General features: G+C 40.7%; 2 protein-coding genes and 1 long non-coding RNA gene across 5 annotated transcripts in view; 2 read left to right on the forward strand and 1 right to left on the reverse strand.

The window, feature by feature from the left end:
• Positions 1-637: 637 nt before the first annotated feature.
• On the reverse strand, positions 638-2,293 carry LOC134616467 (uncharacterized). The gene is made up of 5 exons (XR_010091451.2): positions 2,205-2,293; positions 1,943-2,091; positions 1,797-1,829; positions 1,309-1,492; positions 638-850 (listed from the first exon to the last, which is right to left on the reverse strand). It is a non-coding gene; the product is annotated as an uncharacterized LOC134616467 (long non-coding RNA).
• An 8,524-nt stretch (positions 2,294-10,817) lies between these two features.
• LOC134616409 (uncharacterized) lies at positions 10,818-14,844 on the forward strand. 2 transcript variants are annotated; one of them, XM_063461280.1, is made up of 7 exons: positions 10,818-10,994; positions 11,927-12,019; positions 12,360-12,506; positions 13,082-13,242; positions 13,861-13,997; positions 14,167-14,260; positions 14,608-14,844. In XM_063461280.1, exons 2-7 carry the CDS (start codon positions 11,935-11,937, stop codon positions 14,842-14,844), a joined length of 861 nt encoding a protein of 286 aa, XP_063317350.1. In that variant the 5' UTR covers positions 10,818-10,994; positions 11,927-11,934. The 2 variants fall into 2 exon arrangements, with proteins under 2 accessions (XP_063317350.1, XP_063317349.1); XM_063461279.1 differs by lacking the exon at positions 10,818-10,994 and having other exon boundaries at positions 11,877-12,019.
• An 8,277-nt stretch (positions 14,845-23,121) lies between these two features.
• Positions 23,122-25,079, forward strand: part of LOC134616396 (zinc finger protein 135-like) — a 50,837-nt gene continuing 48,879 nt past the window's right edge. Inside the window, exon 1 of one of the 2 annotated variants that reach the window (XM_063461263.1) lies at positions 23,122-23,593. In XM_063461263.1, the coding sequence (XP_063317333.1) occupies positions 23,422-23,593 (172 nt within the window). In that variant the 5' untranslated portion in view covers positions 23,122-23,421. The remainder of the gene's footprint in view (positions 23,594-25,079) is intronic. The other variant, XM_063461264.1, reaches the window with a different exon arrangement.

Below are 25,079 nucleotides of genomic sequence, written 5' to 3' on the forward strand. Positions count from 1 at the left end.
GTGGAGGATTTGGGTACAGGGACGATGGTGGCCATTTTGAAGCAGGCTGGGACTACAGACAGAGAGAGGGAAAGGTTGAAGATGTGTGTAAACACTCCAGCCAGCTGAGCCGCGCATGACTTGAGGACGCGGCCGGGAATCCCGTCCGGACCAGTAGCTTTGCGTGCGTTCACCCTCCTGAAGCACTTCCGCACATCCTCCTCAGACACAGTGTGCGCACTGACGTCATCCGCGGTGCGCACACTGTCCGGTCTCGTGGTGTTCGCTGTGTCGAATCTAGCGTAGAATACGTTCAGATCCTCACACAGAGAGGCCACCCAGATAGCAAGGAAACATTGAAACAATGTTGAGTCAATATCAGGCCACGTCATTGAAGCAACGTTGAAGTGTGACATTGACCCAACATCACTCTTGCACCCATTTTTAACGTTGAAACAACGTCAGGTTTTGATGTTGAATCAATGTTGAAACCTGACATTGATTTGACGTTATATTTTCTAACACTGTTGACATTGAAACAATGTCAGATTCTGATATTGAAACACTGTTGAGATATGGTATTGATTTTCCACCTCTTTCGCACAGTTGCTTTTTATTGAAAAAAAACAAAAAACCAAAAAAGGTCAATAGACATGTATCATTTGCAAAATACTTTATTAAAAGACAAAGTTTCCTATTTACATTTCTATGTTTCACGTCACTTTTTATTATTTACTCCGGGATGGGGATGGATGATGTGCTTCCTGCGCGCCACCCGTACGATCTGGAGCATATCTGAGCCATTTCTGGACTGCTTGAGCAAAGACCAACTCAGACATAGAGTTCGCCCCTACCTGCTGCGCCAGGCCATCTAGGACAAAAAATAGACACACACACAAAAAAAGGGAATTAGAGCACATGAATAAGCTCTTGTTAATTGTCTTCAGCAGGGAGAAAGTATGTAAACTCCTAGGCTGATAAACATGAAAGTCACCAGGCGGAAATCAGCAAACTGCCGCATTTGATTCCCAAAGAGCTATAAGCTGAAAATGCGATATGTCTTAGCATGGTGTGCCGTGTATCCTTTAAAAAAAAAAAAGAAAACATGGGTCCTCGGGCTGTACAAAGTGTACAACCCGAGGACAAAACAAGCCGAAGACCAAAGACTCCATCTCCAGATTAACCGGACATGAAAGACTTGTTATTAAGAAAGACAAAGTAATATAGCAAAAAACAGACATAGGAAATGTGAAACGCACCCAGCACATCAATTGATCCCTTTATTGTTCACTTTAGGCTCATAAAACTACAATAAATGTTAAAACTTACCAAATATGCATCTGCACGGCGCTGTCTCTTTAAATGCCCTTTTTTGCTTTGTCTGGTCCTTGTTTTTTTTCCCCTGTCCAGTTGAGTACAGAGGCCAGCTCCTTTGTAATGGCATAAACCATTACACGGCGGACTCGCACCTCCAGTGTGGTCCAGCAGCACCAATCAACGCAAAGCGTCTCACCTATAGACACATTTTAAGAGATGGAATTAGCGAGTCTCATGTCTTAAATGTGTATGCAAGTGCTTGTGTGTTTACTTCATGTAATTGATGATAGAAACATGTCATTTGGTTTTCCCTAAAGCCTGATTTTCAAGTCATACAAAGAATAAACCAAAGTATTGGCAGTGCAATGTATTTCTATTCCCTTTTGTTGGATATTCATTTGTTAGTTCTTGTAACTGCTAAAAGTGTTTACTAGTTTTTGCCTGTCACATATATTTGTTATACCATGTAAACTGTGAAATTCCAAGATTTTCAAACTTGCCTTGTAATAGTGGCCTCACAGAGTCTCTGGAATCTACAGAAAAAAAAAATCACAACAAGATGACATTCAGGAGTATAAACTGGTGTTTTGAAGATAAGAGTACAATGACATTGTGATGCAGCTTTAAAGCTTTTTTAAAAGCATACCATCTATAGGGAAGACAGACTCTGCATGCTGGCGAGATCGCAAAGCTGTGTCGGTTTGTGCCGGAGTGGCGAAAGGTGCCGGAAGCTGGGTGGGGCATTATGATGGTTGCTATCAGTGGGCTGGGGGGCAGACTGCGGAGTGATGAGGGCTGTTTAGAAAAAGATAATTTTTTAAGTATTTAAGAATACAGACAACTTGTCAAAAAAGTTTCCTCGTGTCAGACACAGATATGTACACAGACACTAGACAGTATTTTATTACCTGGTATTTTCACTCGAGGGGCCTGGGGAAACCGTTTTTTTGTAGGCTGCTCATCCTCTGAGTCCGTATATGTGTACAGGGGATTTGGTCTAAAGAAAATAAATTAAAAACGGTCTTAAGTAATTGTAAATATGCTTTTGGCATATTGTTTCCTAAAGTTAGTTTGATTTCTAACAACACACACAGGAAACAGAGACGTGCAAGAAGGTACAGCATACAATGAATTTTTGAAGTGCACAAGTGTACACGGCTTTGCATTTTTAAAAAGTTTACAAACTTCCACTTTTTGGACTATATTATGTGGCGATATTGCAGTATGCAAGCACCACAGATATGTATAAAAGACAAGATCATAAATTCTTAACAATCAAAGATATGTTTGTGAATATAAAGGTTTTACTTGTGCTTTCTTTTAAGACTGGTCTGGGTTTCTTCTTCGGACTGAAGGTCAGACGTATCACAGCGTTCATGTGGATATCTCTGAAGACTGCGTTCTGCTTCGTGAAATGTGCCTGGAAATACAAACACAATGTACGGCCAGACATACATTACGTGTGGACAAAAGGTGCAAACGCATAGAAAAATCAGCGGTTTCAAAAATACGCTGGTACGTGTGGACGTAGCCTTATTCATTATTCAAGGCACAAACGGAAAGTCATGTACGCGTGCAACGTAAAGTTAGGTGAGCGTGCAACGTACAGTCACGCATGCTGCGTGAGCATTCAAACTGAGTCTAAAGTTTTCGTGTGCGCATTGAAGCGAGTGCTCTCCAATCATCAAAAGTAACAAAGTCATTGAACACGTTTATACAGTTAACTTTACGTTTATCAATCATATATCACAGATTTAGAATTTTTTGTAGTACTAAGCAACTACAGAGCGAAAGTCTGGGTCAAGCGCCGAGGCGACGGCAAGAACAAAGGAAACCTCGAAGCGTTAAAGCTAGCTTTGTAAGGGAATATAACGAAGAAATTATGAAACGAAAATGTTTTCTTTGTTGATATACTTTGTTCGCAGTGCAATTTATTTGTTGCCGGATTGTAAGAAGTAGACACAATTTAAATAACAGTAAAAAAAAAACTCGTTAATGTACAACATTAACAAGTTTTTTTTTACTGTTATTCAAATGCAAACATGGAAATACCGAGTAGGAAAAAAAATCATTCATTCTTACCTTATACTAATCGTGGTGCAGGCCAGTGCAGTGCATGAACTGATGCCTTCTCCGGTCAATTCCGCTGAGAGTAAATTAAATGTCCCGCTCTACTGTAGAAGACAATGAATACCGGGGGAGGGGGGGGGGGGTGTACTAATGTGAGAGGGGTGCTGCGGAATAGTCCAAGTGATCGCTGCTTTAATTTCCCGGTCAACTATACATAAATTGCACGTAGACACGATTTTTTAAAGCTGGTGAACTAGACCAAGTCATTGATAACAAATGAACAATAAATCTACTTTCTCTGGTACTTTATACCCGATCAGTTGCAATGCAATTTAATGCTCAACTACAAATCGATGGTTTTTGATGGTGACCGGAGCCGAATGATCGTCAACTATAAATAGACGTTTTCTCGACGTTGTTGTTGTCACCTGGTCGACTATAAATAGATCAAATATCAATGACAAAAAAACAACGGTGAATCAACATCGTTACAACGTCTCTATAGTAAGACCGTCGGTTTACCACAGTATTTCAATGTTGTTACAACATTGGCATTTCAACCCCGACCATATACGACGGTTCGGATGAAAAATCAACATAGATTCAATGTCGTCTTGCTATCTGGGCATGGTCTGCGGTGTGCTGGTTTTCCCTCTAAAGTCTGTGATCGTGTTTAGTCCCTGCCACATACTCCGAGGGTTGTCAAAATGTTGCTCCACCTTGTCCCTGTACTCACGTTTGGCTGCTTTGATCGTCTTCCGGAGTTGGTAATGTGCGTGTTTGTAGTCCGATGTGTTCGCGGAGGCAAAAGCGGTGCTCCGTGCCGCCAGTGCTGTGCGAACATCTCCGTTAATCCAGGGTTTTTGATTTGGGAAGGATTTAACTGTTCTGGATGGGACGACATCTTCCACGCATTTTCTGATAAATCCGCAGACTGAGTCTGTGTACTCATCAATGTCTTTAGCAGCCACGTGAAATATTTCCCAGTCCGCGTGATCAAAACAGTCCCGCAGCGTAGACTCCGATTGGTCCGACCAACGGTGCACCGCCCTCAGGGTTGGAGCTTCCTGTTTCAGCTTCTGCCTGTAGGCGGGCAGGAGCAGGATGGAGCGGTGATCTGATTGGCCGAATGGGGCGCGGGGGAGGGCTTTGTATGCATCCCGGAAAGAGGTGTAGCAGTGGTCAAGAAGCCGGTCTCCACGAGTGCTGAAATGGATGTGTTGGTGGAGTTTTTGTGAAACTTTCTTCAGGTTACCCTTATTAAAGTCCCCGGTCGTGATAAACGCCGCCTCTGGGTGTGCGGTTTCCTCACTGCTGATCGCGCTGTACAGTTCCCTGAGTGCTCGGTCAGTGTCGGCTTGTGGGGGAATGTAAACCGCCGTAATAATCACTGCTGTGAATTCCCTCGGTAGCCAGAATGGCCGGCACTTAATCATCAGGTACTCCAGGTCCGGTGAGCAGAAAGATTTGACCGGGTGCACGTTCGCATAATCACACCAGCTGTTGTTGATCATGAAACATACACCACCGCCTCTGCTTTTCCCAGTAAGCTCCTGTGACCTGTCCGCGCGGTGCACAGAGAACCCCGGTAGTTGTATTGCGGAGTCCGGTACCTTGTCCGATAGCCAGGTTTCTGTGAGGCAGATCACGCAGCAGTCCCGCATCTCTCGCTGGAATGAGATCCGTGCCCGAAGCTCGCACAGCTTGTTCTCCAGAGACTGCACATTAGCCAGTAATAAACTGGGTAACGGTGGTCTGTTAGTGCGCCGTCTCAGTCGAACCAGAACGCCAGATCTTCTCCCTCTGCGTCGGCGTTTGCGGCCTCCACGGGCCCAGAACAAAGGCATCTCAGGTGAGATGAATGGGGGGTCTGCAAACGGAGGGTCCGTGTTGCAAAACTTGAACTCCGGAAAGTGATGAGAAAGTCCATCTTTTATGTCCAGTAAGGTTTGTCGGTCGTACACAAGGAGACATGTGCTACTCGTGAAAAAATAAAGAAAAAGTAAAATTAAACACAAAAAACAGCTGTTGCTTGGGGGAGCTCGCGACGAGGCTGCCATACTCGGCGCCATCTTAAACATATCACCATCTTCACTCATGCAGCTATCCCACTGGTGCCAGCTGAAGGCCTGCCAAGGTCGAAGCTGACTGGAACAACAAATTCTTCCCATGATAACAGGATTGTTGTCAGAACTCTTTGTCCCTCCTTCAAGGCCACCTGGGTCCACTGGAGACTGTTGACCTTCGCTTAACCGGGCGTGGTGACACTTTCTCTCAGCTGAACATGGGATACACACACACATGCATGAAACATGTACACTGATACTGATACGCCCTCACTATCACCCTCCCTCCCCTGAATCCAACGCCTCCTCCCATGCTTGCCTCCCATCCGATGTGGACACCGGATCAGCTGGAGGCGCAATCGAAGATTGCAGCGGTCCCAGATCAGCTGTACACACTGGAATACTCTAACATGTGGCATGTCTGTGTTTTATTGTGTTATAGTGTGTTGATATCTGTGCATTCCTGTATTATTCTTTTGTGTTACACATTTCACTGTTTTTTTTTCCCTTGCTACCTAGCCTGACCCGTCTCCCCAATGTGATGTTTTTGTATTGTATGTACGGTCGGCAAGGTCTGTCATCTCAGTTGTGGGCAACTGCAACTGACAAATAAAGTCTCTCTCTCTCTCTTTTATAGTCTCATTACTGGTCTTTTTTTTTTTCTTCCTCCAGACGTCCCTCAGCAGCCTGTCTGTAAGGAGGAGGAGGTTCTCATTGAGCTGCAGCTCTGTGACCGGGAGGAACCAGAACCTCCACAGATTAAAGAGGAGCAGGAGGAACTGTGCAGCAGTCAGGAGGGAGAGCAGCTGGGACTGAAGGAGGAGACCGATACCTTCATGGTGACTGCTGCTGAGGAAAGAGACCACAGTGAACCAGACAATGATCGGCTCATCACTAATAACTCCCCTCTTGCTGAGAGCCAAGATCAGGGAAGAAGCAGGAGTGCAGATCCAGGATCAACGAAAAATCCAAACAGAAGTAAAAATGCAGAAAGCTCTCCTTCGTCAGAGAGTCGGTCCAGTACTGGTGCAGGTACAAAGTCGTTAAAGTGTGATGTCTATGAACAAACCTTTATGCATGAGTCCCAAATGACTTTACGTAACAGAGCTCACACAGGTGAGAAGCTGCATGTTGGTAACTCTGCTGGGAAAAGTTTTAATCAGAACGGTGCTGTGTTGGAGCGCGTGAGAGTCCATGCAGGTAAAAATCTCTGTAAGACTTGTGGTAAAATGTTTTCTAGCCCATCAGTACTTAGAAGGCATACACAGATCCACACAGGTGAGAAGCCGTATTCTTGTGAAACATGTGGGAAAAGTTTTTATTTTTCATATACACTTAAAAGATATATGACTGCCCATACAGGTGAGAAGCTGTATTCTTGTAAAACATGTGGGAAAAGTTTAACACAGAAGGGTGGTTTGACCATACACATGAGACTGCACACAGGTGAGAAACCGTATCATTGCAAAAGATGCGGGAAAATGTTCCCATACAGAAGTCATCTGTTTGGACACACGAGTACTCACTTCATTGACAAAGCATATGTTTGAGAAGTCGTAGTCTTGAAGCATTTAGAGAGAACAACATCTGAGAAGCCAAGCGTGACAGAAGAGCTAAGGATTTATACATGTTCACAGGAGAGCTGTTCAGAGAATATTTATCTATCGGCTGGTTGAAACTCAATTTGAATATCAAGTTTTATATTTGCTGTCTATTCGTGGATAACTGATGGCTTTTGCTGATTTGGAGTTGGTGTCTTGTGATGTAAAACTGCATTTGAGCTATTTGTTTTTTAATAAATAGTAAATGTTGAAGGTTTTTTTTTTTTTGTTTTTTACATTTTGTAGCTATTCAGTTTATTTGGTTCATATCACTTTTGGTTATTTAGTTCATTTCAACTGACTTTGTTTTGTTTTTGTTTGTTTTTTACTTTTCAGTTTTGTAAGAATGTAGACGTTGTTATGCGATCATCAGGTTATAACAGTACCAGCATTGGGGAGGGTTTTTGTCTTGTTGTGTTTTATCTGCATAGCAGTAACTAATGAAAGAATATTTTACAGTAATAAAGTATAAAATTTGGAGGGGATGATTGTTTCCCTTGGACTCCTCCAGCCTGCAGCAAAGACATCGTTCCTGTAACTGCACATATGTTTCTCTGCTTGAGAGCACAGTGTGAGGCAAAGGTTTTTTTCCTGTGTCATGGGGACCTGCGAGAGCTGAGCTCATCTTTCATCCAGCACCGCTTTAAGAGATCAAAGAGGGTTTTAAGCAGAGTAGAATAAGATGGAATAGGGATAAGTGAAGATAAGGGTTTACTTCAATTGTATCCTTTATAACTGTTGAATAGATTTTTATATATTATTGCTGTTAGCCGTCTGCCTGCATTAAATAAATTGAATCTATGATTATATTAAAGCCCACCTGTCCTTACTTCATTTCATTCAGTAGTTTCTTTCAGTAGTGTAACCCAACTTACGAATTATTATTAAGAATGACTGAACTCCCACTAGCCAGTATCAGATAATCTAGGATCGGCAGGAGCCCAAGGTATAAACATCAATAAGGAGGGGCCACACCACAGTAGACTGTTCACAAATTTCTTATATTTGACACGCAGCAGCTGCAAACAATGTAATTAAAGCAATGAAATAAAATACAAAATATTTCCCCCAAAATAACAAACTAAATAAAAGTGCGCGCATACAGCTTTCTCTGAGTCAATTGTATGAGTGGATAATGTCTGGTAACTGATGGATCGTTGGGGCCCGTTCAGTTTGTTTAACGTTTGTCCTACCACACTCCGATGAAGGAAGAAAGTTCGTAGTCCTGCAGGTATCTGAAGCTTCAATTGGAACGAAACTTTGGCTTCAATAAAACCTTGGCAAATCCTATTCAATTTTTGGGTTGGCTCGCCATCCAGTTAACTGGAACTGTGGAATCACTGCTCCTCGATGGGGCTTGCTTCAGACTGGGTCCGTCTGTCGAGTCATCCTTTTACCAGATAACAAAAAAACCTGACCTATAAACAGGTCACAGGTCCATATAGTCACATACACCGTTGTGAAACAGCCACACTTACTTAGAACATTCAGCATGAACAATAAGTATCAGTGTAACTCTATATCTTGATTCAGCTAGCTCTGTTGTACAACAAAAATTATATCACTGCAGCATCATATCCTCTTAGGTGAGCTATAATTTTATCAAACTGAAGGGTTGACAATGTTCACAAAAACACCGCTTCTAGAGTTAACACTGTAGCTGCAGTCAGCAACTCACAGTAGCTCACCAGACTTGTACATTATAAACAACTCAAAGAACACAACTGAAAATACAAGAATCGACTTACAATTGAATTAAATTGTTACACATAAACTGATTGGGACCATTTCTTTTGTTTTAGTTTCTTTTCTTTTTTTTTTTTCCTTAAACGTAATACGGTCGCAGTCGCTAGCCATTTCACACACAGAAACACATTCAATTCTGCTAGCGTGAGCGCTAGCTGTTAGCTTAGCGGCTAGCGGACTTTCCGTCCTGTTAAGTCCGCCCTTTTATCCATAACAAATTAGGTTTTCCCCACTTTTCGTACTCACCGTTGACCGGGTGAGACTCTGAACGACCAAAAACAACTGCAGCAGACTTGCTTTTAACTCCTAGCGATTCGACTTCGGGAACATTAGTTTCTATGGCACATGGCATTGTATGAACAGGAACGAAATGGCAACACAGGAAATCATGTGATCAAGGTCAACAGCAAGGGTCACAGGGAGCTCATTGCTGATTGGCCAAGTTAAACGACAATAGATAATCTTATTTTTCCACATCTTCCTTTAAACAAAAAAAAAGAAATGACTAAATTGTTTACATCATACACGGAAAAAAAACTACTTTCCACTGCTCTTTTTTTCTAGCTGGGCTACAGTAGTCTTTCCTGAGTGATGTAAAATCCAGATTGTGTGTTAGAGAAACAGTTTTTCCCCTTTACTTCCATCATTTTGGTTTGTACACACCTGAACTTGAAAACTGTTACACAGGGGTCTATGTCTGTTCCTCAGACTCCTCCCACCTGAATGCTGTCATTGTAAAGCCACTTGAACTCGGTCCTTAAGATGTTTCAGATTAAATATCTGGCACTATGGCACCATGAATATGGAGAAGTGGAACTCACTGAATGATGATGGAAGTCCCTAAAATATTTGGTTGTCAAATCTCTGATGCAGATTTGGAGGTGTGTAGAAAACAGAATTTTGCAGGTAGGAGGCTGATGTTTGAGTTCCAGCTGCTCATATATATGAAGTTCAGAACACATTAGGCCTGGGCGATATGGCCCAAAATTCATATCTCGATATTCTTTAGCTGGGTGGCGATATACGATATATATCTCGATATTTTTTTAAAGCCATAAAGTAAGAACAAAAAGAGCTCTTAGTCTAAGCTGTGTCCCACATCTCACACAGGCACTTTTATTAACATACGCTGCAGATGTACATGAGAAAATGACTCAGAAATAAATTATCAGCATTTATTAAGTAATAATGCTCCATAAATAAAATGAAACAATGTTGTTTTTGTGCATAACAAAAGGCTCACAATTATGCAGTCAAAATGACGCTGAGCATAATAACAAAGACAGATTTCACAGCTGCTCTGTTCCCAAGTTCTACTGCGTGACTGACAGCCTGGAGTTTGAAATCCTCTTTGTAACCGTGTCTCTTAACAGGTGCCATTTATGGTCCTTATACGCACACAATACGGTAATATTACGTTGAAGCACAGTACGTATCACTCCGCAAGGCTCCTGGCTGCAGTAGCTGTGATGCTCCAACAATCCATGCACCGGTGTGGCCTCGTAGCTTACCAAAGTCGTACTGAAACATTCTTTGACAGATTGCTGAGTGCTGTGTACCACATAAAAAGGGTTCGCGGTCAGTAAGCACAACCAGAATTCATACATAAGGCGCACTGTCGAGTTTTGAGAAAATGAAACGATTTTAGGTGGCGTCCAGCCACACACACGGGGTCATCCGCGGTAACTTGTTAACGGAGATTTGCCCTGTTAATGCAGTTATGCCATTAACAGCATTTTAACGAGATTTACGCTACCAGCACTAAAATAGTAATCTCCAAATGTTTTCTTTTTACCAACCAGCTCCTCTTTGATAGCTGCGTGTCCATATTGTTGTTGCCTGCAGGTGAAGCGATGGTGGAGTTGTGTTCAGTGAAGGAGAGAGGCGAGGCAGAGTAACGTTGCGTAGAGACAAAAGTAGACGAAAGAGAGGCAAACTAGCGGCTCCACAAGTATAATTATAAGGTAACATACACAGCAAAAATGCCAGTGTTGATTTTTCAGTGTTAGTTGAATTCAACAGAGTTCGGAGTCTGATCAACACTTAATCGAGTTAAAATACCACATCGGGAGTGGATTCCTGAAAAGTGTTAGTGTGGATTTTAGTTGTTACTGCATTTTAACACTATGAGTTTTAAATTAGACCACACCCTCATTTCCTGTGGAGCAGCGCATTTCAGAATCTTCTTCGGTCGCCATCTTTTCTTGCTGCTGCGGTAAGTTTTATTCGGTTAAATATTAAGTTTTAGATTGATATTAGTACAAGTAACACGATAACTAGTAAGAAAATAGCATTTCTATCAAAATGCATGATCTTTAAGTGTCATATTTGAATTTTAACTGTTTTTTTTATTAAGCTGGTCTACTGCTAGCTAGAACTCCACCAAAGTACCACTTACTTTCCTAATATTCATTTAGCATATTCTGGCTGTTGGGAGAATATAACAACTACAACTTGTTAATATATATCTCAGTGTTTATTAAACGCCCTTTATTTAATTTCGAATCAAACTTCCCAAAGCCTTAGGTCAGGCGGGGCCACTTGCAATCCACGTCACTCCTACATGCAGCCTGTATATTTAGGTGAAGAAACAAAATGCGATTTAGCCCTTGAAGTGATTTTTTTCATTATTCATAAATGATTTAATGTGAAGGCAATATGTGCAGAGTGCTACAGGCCCTTGTAGGCAGTGTAGTCGGTGCTGCAGGGAGAACGTGTGGGACTCCCCCTCCCGTTCTGTGTGGGAGGGAGAAACTTAGGAGTTGCTACCCTCGAGAAACGCTAAATGAAAGCATGTAAATATAATAATAACCACTGCAGCCAAAAAGAGTGGTTGATGAGCCCAGCGGTAAGTAAGCTGTTAAGACTCGACTGTACACTGTGTTTGCTGACAGTAAAGCTAGTTACTGGCTACGAACCCAACCCAACCCGTTTATTGCTTTGGGAGCTAATTAACATAACGCTACATTAATCTGCCTTCTCCTGTGCGCTCACCAAAGAATTTAACCATTCCTTTGAAGATGTATATTTTAATAGGCTTGGTTGAGTTATCTGATATGACTTTTTATTATTTTTGCAATATTTACATACATTTTACACACGTCAAGCCCTAACACCTACTTTTCCTCTTTTTGGATTTCTTCTAAGATGTCATCATGTTGCTGAAAGTCAAGTACCAAAGTTCCAAGAAGTACATACGGTTACAGCCAGGTTTCACATACTTGGAGTTCATCAGTGAAGGTGGGTGGCAATCTTGTAAATCTTTATAACAAGCAGGACAAGAAAAAATATTTTTGATATTTTGGCATGAAGCAGACCTTGGAGATAGCCGAAAAATGCACAGTGTGAACTGGCCAGATTGACTGCTTGTGGGACTAACAGTGTTGAGTTAGCACACATAAATTACTCAAATTGGTTTTGCAAACACACAAGTTAGTGACTGAAATGTCACATTGCTAAACTGCTTTTAAATAAAAGCAATGTGGAATTTCACATTAGCTTTGGAGATACAGCCTTTGTTCCATTCGAATTCAATTCTGTTTCAGATATGTTTACGTCACATGTTATCATCTTCCTTTAGTGAAAAACAAGTTTGGACTTCCTGATGTTACTGAACTGCACATTTTTGATGAGACTGACACAGCGGTGGAGGAAGACATCTTTCTTGAACTTATAGAGGCCAATCCTGACATATGCCTGACTGTATGTGACAGTGCAGCAGGAGATGGTAAGGTTTCATTTCATTGTTAAGTCTTGTTTTAACGAGTGTTCAGGGATTTGCAGCTGCACATTTTTTTACACTATTTGGCTGTGGCAATTTGGATATTAAAATGTATTAAGACAAAACTGAGCATACAATTAGCAAACATTTCAAACTACAATTGATACATTATTGTATTTTACATATTAAGCACACTCTTTTCATGAAAGCATAAAAACAAATTGCTTTACATAATTAAAACTGATGAAAAAACTTTACACATGTTAATTGATCCAAAATACATGAATAAAAGCTATGGCACACATGCACTCAGAAACACTTATACCCTTATCACACTCATTTATACACTCCATCCCCCTTCCTGCAAAAAAGCTATTTTCTTTTTAGTTGAATTTGGAATATAAATAAAAATAAAGAACTTAAATGACTCTGCCATATTGTCATTCTGATTATTTTAAGTTGTATGTAGTTATGTTATATGGTAGTATGATACCCCAGAGTTGCACCCCTCTTCTAGGTCAGTCATCCATTAGTTTTGTCTTTCTTTTTCATGTTTTTAAGCTTGTTTTTTTTTTCTATAGCTCATTCAACATCATCGTCCCTCACGGATACCATGTCTCTGTCCTCAAGTGACAGTGATCTTCACAGAGATTTGGGGATCCCCGTTACTGGAAGTAGACTGAGCACTGGGGCCAAGAACAAGCCTACCACAGAAGTTTCAGAGTCAGAGGCTGCAAAAGAGGTACTTTAGATGCATTTTAAAAATGTAATTAGCTAATTATTATTGTAAGTTTAGCTTGTCACAATATAAATATGGTTTCATTTAAACTTTTAAAATTTTTGCAAGGTAAGATAAGCACGGTGGCACGGTGGTTAGCACTGCTGCCGCACAGCAAGAAGGTCCTGAGTTCAATTCCACCATCAGGCCGGGTCTTTCTGTGTGGAGTTTGCATGTTCTCCCCGTGTTTGCGTAGGTTCTCTCCGGGTACACCGGCTTCCTCCCTGTGGTAAGGAAGCCGGTGTACCCGGTTAGGTTAATTGAAAAATCCAAATTGCCCGTGGGAGTGAATGTGAGTGTGAATGGATGTCTGTCCCTGTGTGTTAGCCCTGTGACAGACTGGCGACCTGTCCAGGGTGTACCCCGCCTCTCACCCTATGACAGCTGGGATAGGCTCCAGCCGCAACCCTGGAAAGGATAAGTGGAAGCGAATGAATTGGATGGAAGATAACTTGTGTGTGTGTGGGAGTGGGGTTGCTCTGTACCCTGTTAATGTTAGTTTTTTATATATATGAACCTGTAATGGTGGGTTAGATTTATTTAATAACATACATGTGCTAATTGACAATTCTTTTGTTGAAGATGGTAGAAAATGCATTGCGCATAAAACCTGGAGGTGAGGATGTCTTGGAGGAGTACAAGTCTGAGAAATCACTGCAGCATCGCACGCGCAGGCAGCTTGTTAACATACTAGCTAGTCACATGACTGAGATGCATGGGTAAGTGGTTTTGAAGAAACAAAACTAATTCAGATCAAAAGAGGTGATCTAGGACTGCTTTGTTTTCAAGACGTGTAACACTGAATTATGTTTAGGAAACCACATTATTATTAAAGTGGCAGGGTTTATTTTGATTTTTCTGTTTGTATTTGTTTTCTTTGCTGTAAAGGAGGATTCCTTCACGTAAGCAGAAAGAGAAGTATGCCTTGGGAATCATTACACTTTTTCCTTCGCTGAAGGATCCTTTTTCTCCAAAAGGCTATGTAAGTAAAAAAAACAAACTTCATACCTGAAGACAATTTAGCTTTATAGACTGTAACTTTTCAATGTTTGTTTGACATATAATTCATCAGTTAAAAAATTGAAAAACAAAAACTTTTAGTACATTTTTTTCTTAGTTGCTTATCTAAAAATGTAATTGATTATTAAAATCTTTGCTGACAGTAGGAATTTATCATAAAATGCATAACAATTGTTGAAAACATCTATCTATCAAACTACAACCCTATAGATTAAAATGTAATTTTTTAGGTTATAAAATTATAACTGCAATTCTAAGATCACTTAGTGATTTACTTATTTTTCCACATTTTTGAAAATACATTGACAGGAGCACTTCTATGATGGAGAAAAAGGCACAGGATATTTAGCATGGCGCCTCAAAACCATGTCCAGGAGTAGAGATCGGAGGCCAGAGAAGGTAGCCACATCTCCTCAAGCGCAAGGACCAAACCGCAGAAGATCAACAGTGACAGTGCCTCAACAGCTTGATGGAGATGCCTGCAGGGAGGCACAATTTCTCTTTGGACATAATGCACGACATTCTCGAAGGGGTGGCTCAGTATGAGATAAAGTTACTGATGGAGTGTCTTTCTGAAAATGTTTTGTGAAAAAATGATCTGCTTTCAAGAGTTTACGCTTTTGATTACGGGTATTTGGAGCACAAAAATCGTCCTACAAGGATTAACCTGGACAGCAGTGGTAATAGCATAGGGCTCAATTCCATGCAGACTCTTTGCCTTGTAAGAAACCTTCCACTCATTTTTGGTGATCTTCTGCCTGAGGGAAACCCAAACTGGACTTTGCTGTTGCTTTTATTACAGATCATTAACATAATATTTTCTCCTTCTCTTACATTAGGCATGACTATACATTTGAAGCATTTGATAATAGAACATCATGTTTTGTTTAAACAGTTGTATCCAAATAGGAACCTCATCCCAAAACATCACTTTATGATACACTATCCTTCCTGCATAAGAAAAATTGGGCCTCTGATACATATGTGGAGCATGCGATTTGAGGCTAAACATAAGGTTTTCAAAAATACTGTAAAAAACTTCAAAAATGTTACAAAGTCACTTGCAAGAAAACATCAAATCTTCATAGGATACCACTGGGAGACGTCACCTTTAAACCACATCGAATATGGACCCTTAAAATCATTTAATTTGGACCGTGAGGACAATACACAGATGTTTGCAAGAGCACTGGATGCTGCACCGAGAGACTTATTTTCTTCTAGCTGGATCAAATTTTCTGGAACAGAGTACAGAAAAGGACTAATCATTTGCATTAATGTTGAAAATGATCCTCTTAGCTGACAGTACTACGTTCTTCCTTGTGGACAAACTTCTGGTTGATAACTTCAATGAGCATTTTCATGCCTACAGAGTGTTTGAGACTGATGAAAAGGATGTTATAAAAGCAGACAATCTTATCATTTACAAACCCTTTGACCTGCAACATGCACATACTGGTGTTGACTGTTTATATGTTGTTCCTTTATTTTATTTGTAGTTGTATTAAGGCAGCAAATTGGTGGCCAGTTTGTATTGGTGCTTGGAACACTTCCTTTGGAATAAAATGTTTATTGTTTAATTTGTTTATGCATCTTTTTTCTTGAGCCTTTAAATCAAGCACATTCAAGCTTGGTAGAGATTAATTACATTTATTTTTCTGTTGAAATGATATATATAAAACACTCAGTGTTATTTTGTTACACTTTTAAGTGTAACAAAAAAAACACTCGCAGTGTTATTTTGTTTAACCACGTTAACACTCACAGTGTTTTGTTTTACACTTTAAAGTGTAACAAAATAACACTGTGAGTGTTAGACAATTAACACTACAAAAGTTATTTTGTTACACTATAAAGTGTAACAAAATAACACTGTGAGTGTTAGACAATTAACACTACAAAAGAGTTAAAATATTAACACTATTGAAAGAGTAATTTTAACACTGGACCGGTGAGGATTATATAAACACCGGGATAGTGTTAAAATTAACACTAAGAGAGTTAAATTTACACTTACAATTTTGCTGTGTAGACTATATCGATATAAACTATATGAGATATTGTCGCATCTCATATCCCGTATAAGATATATTTAGAAACTCGATATATCGCCCAGTACTAGAACACATAACCAACCATTATTGTAAATTAAAAGAAATGTGGAAAGGTTGACAGTATCTGGTGAGTGTGTGGAGGTCTGAAAAAGAATGAAAATTAAACCAGTGCCAGAGAAACCACATCCCCGCCTGCTGGAGAGAAGACTGAACATTTGTTACCAGGTTTTTTTCAACAATACCACAGTGGTAACAGGTGTGCCTCCTCTCATCACCTGCCTCACAACCTACCTAATCCTACACAAACCCAGAAAAGGCAAAGACCTGAGTGGGCGGGGTTATCTCGGAAGTGGTGAAGATTATTGTGTACAAGGCTCATAATAATCTGTAAAACAGTCCAAAGCACATCGATGTTTCCACATTTACTAAAGTTTGTGAAAAGAAAAAACTTTCTTGCTGTGAGGCAGGGATGCTAACCACTATGCCACTCTCTTACCTGTGTGTTAAAGTTTTACAACAAAAGTCTAAGTGTGATTTTTTTTTTTCTGGCAGGTCTCGAAACAAGATTTCACAGCAAAAAATGGTTAGAACAAAAATACAATGTCATCTCAAACAGTGTCATGGTGATATAATTTAGCCTGAATCCTCCCTTGGTTATGCTGCAAAGGTGTTGTCTGCTGGAGCACTCCCATGATGCACTGAGTATTTCTTCTTCAGTCACCTTTCTCACTCACTGTGTGTTAATAGACCTCTCTGCATTGAGTCATACTTGTTATTGTGGCAGATGGCTGCCCCTCCCTGAGTCTGGTTCGGCTGCAGGTTTCTAGTTTTTAGGTTTTGTCATGGTCCTCAGTCTGGTGACTCAATGTTTAGGTTTTTAATTATTAATATTCTTTGATTCAGTCATTGCATCCAATTCAAATGTTCCTCTACTCTGGAAAGGTTTCTGAAGAAATCAATACTAATGAAGAAAGGCATGAAAAATGAAAAACATTTATTTATTTTTTTGTTTTATCTTTTTTGTTTTTGTGTTACAGATGGGAAGAATCCCCTTTCCTGCAGTAAAGACTTCCTCCCATACCTGCAGAGGCAACTGTTTGTTTAATAGTTTCTTTATTTTTCTTTATTTTGATATTTTTTGTGCATCATTTTAATACTGATGCTGTGCATTGGGGTTTTGTTAAAATCTAGACATGATTTGGCGACTTTAGAATCCAAAGACGGGTAAAGGGCCACCATGTGCTCGGGAGATTTTGGGGGGGGTTTTTACACAGCAGCACAGGAGTGCAGTTTCTTGTCTGTGTCAAAGATTTTGAAAAAGCAGATGCTGATTAAAAATCCTCACAGGCTGTTTTTGTTCCTTCGTACTCCCTCAGCCTGTTCCTGGACCCACCTAGAGGTGTTTGGAGGCCTCTGCTCACTTAGCCAAGGAGCACAAATGAGGCCACAGCCTGAAGTAAAGATGCTTTTTCTCCTTCATGGGGACCAATCACAGCTGACAACAGCTGCCTCATTCAACTCATTCACAATGAATCCTTCAACAATTTTTGTTTCCAACAAACAACTTTCACTTCAAACAACTGTTTGTAACTTTTGTCACTAGACTGCTTCATTAGTTTGCACCACTTCTTCAAAATAGCAACAAGTGAAACAGAATGTGAACGTGGCCAGACATGGGAAAGAAAGTTCAGTCTTATAAAGAAAAATGTGGTTGGGTCTCGTGCCACTGTAAAAGATGCACAACAGACCCGACCACATGATCGCACTTTTCAGTACACTCCTTTATTGCAACTGTCGACTTACACATGCGGCTGCAGCTTTTCAGCAGATGCTTAACATGAGGAACTAATGTTAAACATTAGTTGCGCATGGTTTTTCTGCCAGGTAACTTGTGCCCTCCCTGTCAGAACCCCACCAGTGGCGCACGCCACATACTATGAGAATAACTGTTTTAAGCTCATCTATTATCCAGCCATGTTTCAAGATCCAAGGTGGTTACAAGTACAGGAAAAGAGAACTAAGGACAGATTAGAATAGTTGACTTTGTGTTTTTTCTGAATGCATTTATAACTGCTGCAATAAAACATAAAACCACTTCTTTAAAATGTCGGTAGTCTCTCCTAAGTTATGTGAAAATACAGATTTTGTGGCTGAGTCAGATTCTTAGTTGAAGCTTCTAAACAGTTCCATCTAAATTGCACATAACTAAGTACTAAGAACATGAATTAACATTTTAGTGTTAAAAGTATAAATATGTATTTAAAATCAGTGGGTTTTGAATTTCAGCTGTGTGAATTTGCTTTTTTATTTCTTTGTGTCTGAACGTTCCTACAGTTGGTTTGTGGTTGATGTGGATTTGCTGCTCATGTGAATCCTCCCACAGTGTTTCATTAGCAGCTGTAACCACAGTGACTCTGACAAAACAGGAATTAGCAGAATCCATCTGATATGAAGCTGTGCTTTGAATACCACTTCCCTCCTCTTTGAAGAGTAGTCAGATATCTGTGTTCAGGTTTTTGTACAGCCTCTTCTACACTTTGTATCACTGTGTTTGTAGAGCACAGTAGTAGAGAGCTGTGTCTGCCAGGGTTAGGACTGTTATGGTCAGAGTAGTTGTTGTAGAAGATGTTTCTGATTTATATCGATCATCAGGAATATATTCATCACCACTGCTGTCTTTTGCTCCTTTCCAGAGTATAAACTGAGGAGCCTGAAGGTCAGAATGATGTTTGTACCAATAAAGCCAAGGATCACTATCACTTGTCTGATAGTTACATGTGAGTTTGACAGATTCACCTTCTGTTTTAGTGACTTCAGTTTGATGAGGAGTGATTAAGTCTCCAGCTGTTAGTCCTGGAAAAAGAAAGAAGAAAAGTAGTGAAATGCAGTCTGTATATCTGCTTAATGCAGCAGCTTCAACTAAACTTTAATCCCTGTTCTTAAACTCACCTATAATGTGAGATAGAAGCAAAAAGATGTGCAGCAACATGTCTTTGGAGTTATTAAAGCCAGACAGACAGCACATGAACAATGTTCTTCCACTGCAGCACAATGACCAACAAATAATGTCATTGGATGAGCTCAACTTCAGTGGGCGGGGCCAGTTTAATAGCTCTGCCAATCAAATAGTTTTGTGCTTCCACAGCAGCTCTGTCTCTGTCTCTGATCTTTACTGCTTCATTTCTCTGTTGTCTTTGTCATCAGTCCAATGACACAAGAATCAGAGGTTTAACAGTGTGTGGCTCCCTCTAGTGGATGTTGTGGAGTATTCTGTTGTCTTTGCTCCAAAGGTTTTTGTACAGAGTTTTGGTGTTTCCTGTCACTGTGGGCTGCAGAGCACAGTAGTACACAGCAGAGTCTGTCACTGCAGCAGAGGAGATCTCCAGATAAAACTCACTTTTGTCTTGATCTTTTCTAAACTTCAGCTTTTCTGTTTGATCTGAATAATCTGCCATGAGAAGCTGTGGACGTGAACCAGACTTCTGATGGTACCAGTAGAGGTTCAGGACAGAGCCTGAATATTTGCAGGAGAGAGTCACAGTGTCTCCTTCCAAACTCATCACTACATCTTTAGATGGTGTCAGTAAATCCTCAGAGGATCCTGAAAACAACAAAGACATATTTCACCATCATGTTTCTGTATCTTTAAACTTAGTTTAGTTTATAAAAAGTGAATCAATTCAAACAACATCCAAATATTTTCATGTCTATCATCTCCTTTTACATCTCACTCCATCTTTTGATGACTCACCAGTCTGAAAGGAGACTATCATCATCCAAATGAAAAGCAGGAACATGATTTTCTCTTGGACTGAATGAACAATAGAGAGAACACAGCAGCTCTTCAGCTCCTAAATGAAGCCTTTCATATTTACTGGTGTAGCTCCTCCTTTTGCTGAGCTCTGTTTCCTGCCACTGTTTCCTCATATCTGCAGAGCGCAGAGTCCAACACCCACCAGGAACAAATTCGCTTTATTGCCAGCTATGAGGATCAAGCTCTTGGAATGGTTGCAGAAGGATCAAATTGATTGATTGATGATATACCGTTATTAGTCCTACATGGGGAAATTTCATGTTAAGGCTTAATGGCTTAATAACAGACCACACACCCCATAGTCCCAGAGCACCTCCCACAGAACACTCTGAGACACAGTTGAATACCTTCTCCAAATCCACAAAACACACGAAGACTTGTTGGGCAAACTCAAATGCAGCCTCAATTATCCTTGAGAGTGTAAAGAGCTGATCCAATAATCCAGTGATGAAAACGGCATTGTTCCTCCCGTATCCGAGGTTCAACTAATGGAAAGACTCTACTTTCCAGCACCCTGGCATAGATTTTCCCGGGGATGCTGAGGAGTGTGATCCCCTTGTAGTTGGAGCACACCTTCCAGTCCCCCTTCTTGAAAATGGGATCCACCACCCCAGTCTGCCAATCCAGACCAGGGTGGTGCTGATCCTGATCGACATGCAACATTGTAGAGGCGTGTCAGCCAAGACAGACCGACTACATCCAGAGCATTCAGGAACCCAAGGATCCTGCCACCAAGGAGTTATTAACTTCGTCTGTGAACTCAAACCCAGGCTAACCATAACCTGGGTTTGGGGCTTACCACCACAACAGGCACCAACCACCTTGTGGCCAAAGCTCAGTGCAGGAGCTTCAGCAATGGAGGTGAATGGGCTCAGTGTACCCAGTCTCCCTCTGAATGCTCGAAGGTGGCAGTTAAACATCCCATGGACCGGGACCTCAGCCAAGTGTTCCCATCCTAGTTATAGGTTTAGGCATGCCAGGTCTGTCCAGCATCCTCCCCCGCCAACTGATCCAACCGACCACCAGGTGGTGATCAGTTGACAGCTCAGCGTGTCCAAAACATACAGCTGCAGATCTGATTATACGATTACAAAATTGCTCATTGACCTGCAGTCTATGATGTCCAGGTGCCACATGCATTTATGGACACCCTTATGTTCAAACATGGTGTTTGTTTTTGACAAACTGGTTTGCACAGAAGCCCAGTAACAGAACATCGCTCGGGTTAAGATCTGTTAAGATCTGAAGACGGTGCTCCTCCCAGTCACGCCCCTTCAAGTCTTATTGCCGTTGTCCACATGAGCAATGAAGTCTCCCAGTAGGACAACAGAGTCCCCAGGTCAAGCATCCTCAAGCACCCCACCCAGATACTCCAAGAAGGCCTGTGTAGATAACTCTTTGAGCTCTTGTATGTGTGTGTATGCGTGGGCGGACCTGAACGAGAGTGTGCAGCTGTTTTTTGCCGAATTGTTGGCTGAGCCACTTACTCCTTGTAAGTGGTTGGGGAGCTTGAATTGGTGGGAACACTGCGTCTGGGTTCCATTCAGTGAGCCGCTGAAAATTTTAACCGATTATTGGCAGAAAGCAGGAGAGAGTGGATGTGAAGTGCTGACAGAGAGGAAGTGTGACTGAGCTGGAACAGGAAGTGCTAGGAGAGTTTGAGTGAGTGTCTGAATAAGGGATGTCAGTTTACACCTAGAGGTTGAATGGTGACACTATCTATCTATCTATCTATCTATCTATCTATCTATCTATCTATCTATCTATCTATCTATCTATCTATCTATCTATCTATCTATCTGTGTTCAATGTGTGGGCTGGCAGATGCATGTATATTCCAAATAATACAGCTCCAGATGGGTCAGTCGTCGTGGGTGTTGTCTAATCCCATGTTTGATAACTCTAATTAACAGATAACATTAATTAAATAATTAATTTGCAACAACGGCACTAACGGAAGAACATGCAGTACCATCCTATCAAATGTCTTTGCTGGTTGGGGTCAGTGACGAATCAGGTGAGGAGGATTCAAGACTGAGGCGAGAGATAAGAATGTACACTGAATGTACTCAGCTGCATGAAGAGCACATGAGATTTTCTCAGACACAGTTAAATAAAACCTGAGGAAGGTCAAAGGTCATCACTTGTGTGTTGAACTAAAATCTTGTGATCTGACATTCTTTCACTGTTTTTTGCCAGTAGCGTGTTATTTACCATAAAGTAATTCAGAGTAATTCATACCACAGTAACCAGAGATGATAATATATTTTTAAATATATAACTTTCTACAGGACTAACTATAATATCTTTATGTAAAAGTCCAGAGCCTCTGAGGAGTATCCAAGTATTTATGACATTACACAAACCAAAGGTCTCCATCACAGTGTTCATGAAATGCTGGGTTTATCCATCTTCTGGGTGGGCCTACGGAGGAGATTTCCCTGTGAAGGAGCTGGTGGTGACCAGCACCAGAGGGTCTAATTTAATAAACAATATGCCAAATGTTTAACAGCTGAATATAATAAAAATTAATTTGTAGCCAGTCAAACAATAATAATAATTAATTAATAACTTATTCTGGCATTACTTTGTAAGTTTTTAATCAAACTTTATATATTTTGATTAGAAAGCATATTTTTTTTGTTTGTTCTGAACTCACCAGATCCAAACAGTATTTAAACCAGTTTAAGGAGGCACTGGATTCAAGATAGGAATCATGTTGAAGTTCAAAATAAGAAACGTATTCAGATAATTTCAAAACAGAAAACTTAAAATTCAAATGATAATATCTGCGATTTTCTTGTTTTCCATGGATGTAGAAAAAATTGATTTCAGCTGGAAACTGATTTGAAACAGAGAGAAATCTTCGACAGCGGAACAGTTAAAGGTAAATGCCCTCTGCCGGAGCAACACCGTGTGACACCAAGCGGAAATAAAGAAAGGAAAAGCGCGTGTGTGAACTGAGCCGAGAGTGTGGGACCGAAAAGAGTCAGCTCATCACTGTGGTGTTAGCGGCTTTACACTGACTCCCCGAGCTCTCTGTAATACTTTACATTCATTAATAAGAGAGAGAGAGAGGGAGGTGCGTTAACAGTCCCGCACTGGCGGAGCTTTATCACGTGACACCAGGTGGAAGTAAACAAAGGAAAGGCGCTAATGCCGTTAGCTTTCAACGTGTGTGTCTGAGCGCAGAGACTGTTGTTGTTGTGTGTGAGCTGTGTTTGTGAGCTGAGTGTGTGAGCTGTGGCAGTAACAATGCCTTCAGTTCAGTCTCTGAGAGAGTTTATCAACGAGCGACTAACTGCTGCTGCTGAACAAATATTCTTGGAGTTTGAAAAAACGATCGTCCAGTACGAGGAAGAGATCGACCGTCAGCGCAGACTGCTGGATATCACCTGGAAACCCCAAATCAAGCTGCACAGGACAGGTGAGTGTCCCTCTGAGGGAGGATCCTAATCACAGCTCTGCGGGACGTTTATGATTGTGAGGACTTTTTGGAGATGTGAGCTAACAAAGAGCAAACAGAGGACAGGCGAGTCTCGTTCTGATGGATGAACTCACTTCAACTCTGTCCTACGTGTTGAAATTTCAGTGTGCAGGGGGTGGACTAAAATACATATTTATTCACCACAGACTGTTATAACCCTGTTGTTTTACACAGCTCATATAAACAGCAACAAAATATGAAAAATATTCATTTCAAAAGTCTGTGAAGGTTCTCAGTCATCCAGGTCACCGTAGTCTAAGTGTAGCCGGCCTGGCCTTAAACTCTGAGTGCCGCTAGTTCTCTGCGTTGTGTTGTACGAATGACCAGAGGAGTCAACTCTCACTTTGCCAGCTGGGCGGATTTATTCTCCCAGAACTGTTTAAAATAAAAACAAAACAGTACAGCGACTTCACTTTACTGGACTTCTGCATGAACACCTCTCCTCAGTGGGGCCTCTAGGCGACTGAGGTGCAACATCACAACAAATCTAATTAACAAATGAAACTTCTAAAATGCTGCTAAAATGTATTTATAAACATATATAACAAATTAAAATGCACTTCATCGTGACCATATAGTGACAATTACCTCATCAACAAAATTATGCTTTAGGGAGACTTCATTTTCCAGTGGCAATTTTACATATTTTTTTAGTTACATATATCTAACAGTAATTTGAAACAGTGACCATGCATCACAAACAAACAAAAGATATAACCAGTACACATGACACAAAAATAAAAGAAGGAGCTCACATACCTGTTTAAAATAAAAACAAAACAGTACAGCGACTTCACTTTACTGGATTTCTGCATGAACACCTTCAAGGGAGAGAGAAGGATAGCGGACCACATGAGAAACCACCTGCATGCTCATATGCTCTCATCTGAGAATGGCTAACTAGTAGAGCTGGGCGATATGACCCAAAATTCATATCTCGATATTTTTTAGCTGGATGGCGATATACGATATATATCTCGATTTTTTTTTTTTTTTAAGCCATAAGGTAAGAACAAAAAGAGTTTAGTCAAAGCTGTGTCCCACATCTCACACAGGCACTTTTATTAACATACAGCGTAGATGTACATGAAGAAATTACTCAAAAATAAATTATCAGCATTTATTAAATAATAATGCTCCATAAATAAAAGAACACAATGTTGTTTTTGTGCATAACAAAGAGCTCACAATTGTGCAGTCAAAATGTAAACTAAAAGACGCTGAGCATAATAACAAAGACAGATTTCACAGCTGCTCTGTTCCCAAGTTCTACTGCGTGACTGACAGCCTGGAGTTTGAAATCCTCTTTGTAACCGTGTCTCTGAACCATTGACTGTAGAAAAGATGGACGACGCGACACCGCCTCCTCCCATTGTGCAAAAATGAAGCCAAAATATCCCGCTTGTGGAGGCTGCCATCTTGCAAA

The sequence above is a fragment of the Pelmatolapia mariae genome, linkage group LG18, assembly GCF_036321145.2.
Source record: "Pelmatolapia mariae isolate MD_Pm_ZW linkage group LG18, Pm_UMD_F_2, whole genome shotgun sequence".
NCBI classification, from domain to species: domain Eukaryota; kingdom Metazoa; phylum Chordata; class Actinopteri; order Cichliformes; family Cichlidae; genus Pelmatolapia; species Pelmatolapia mariae.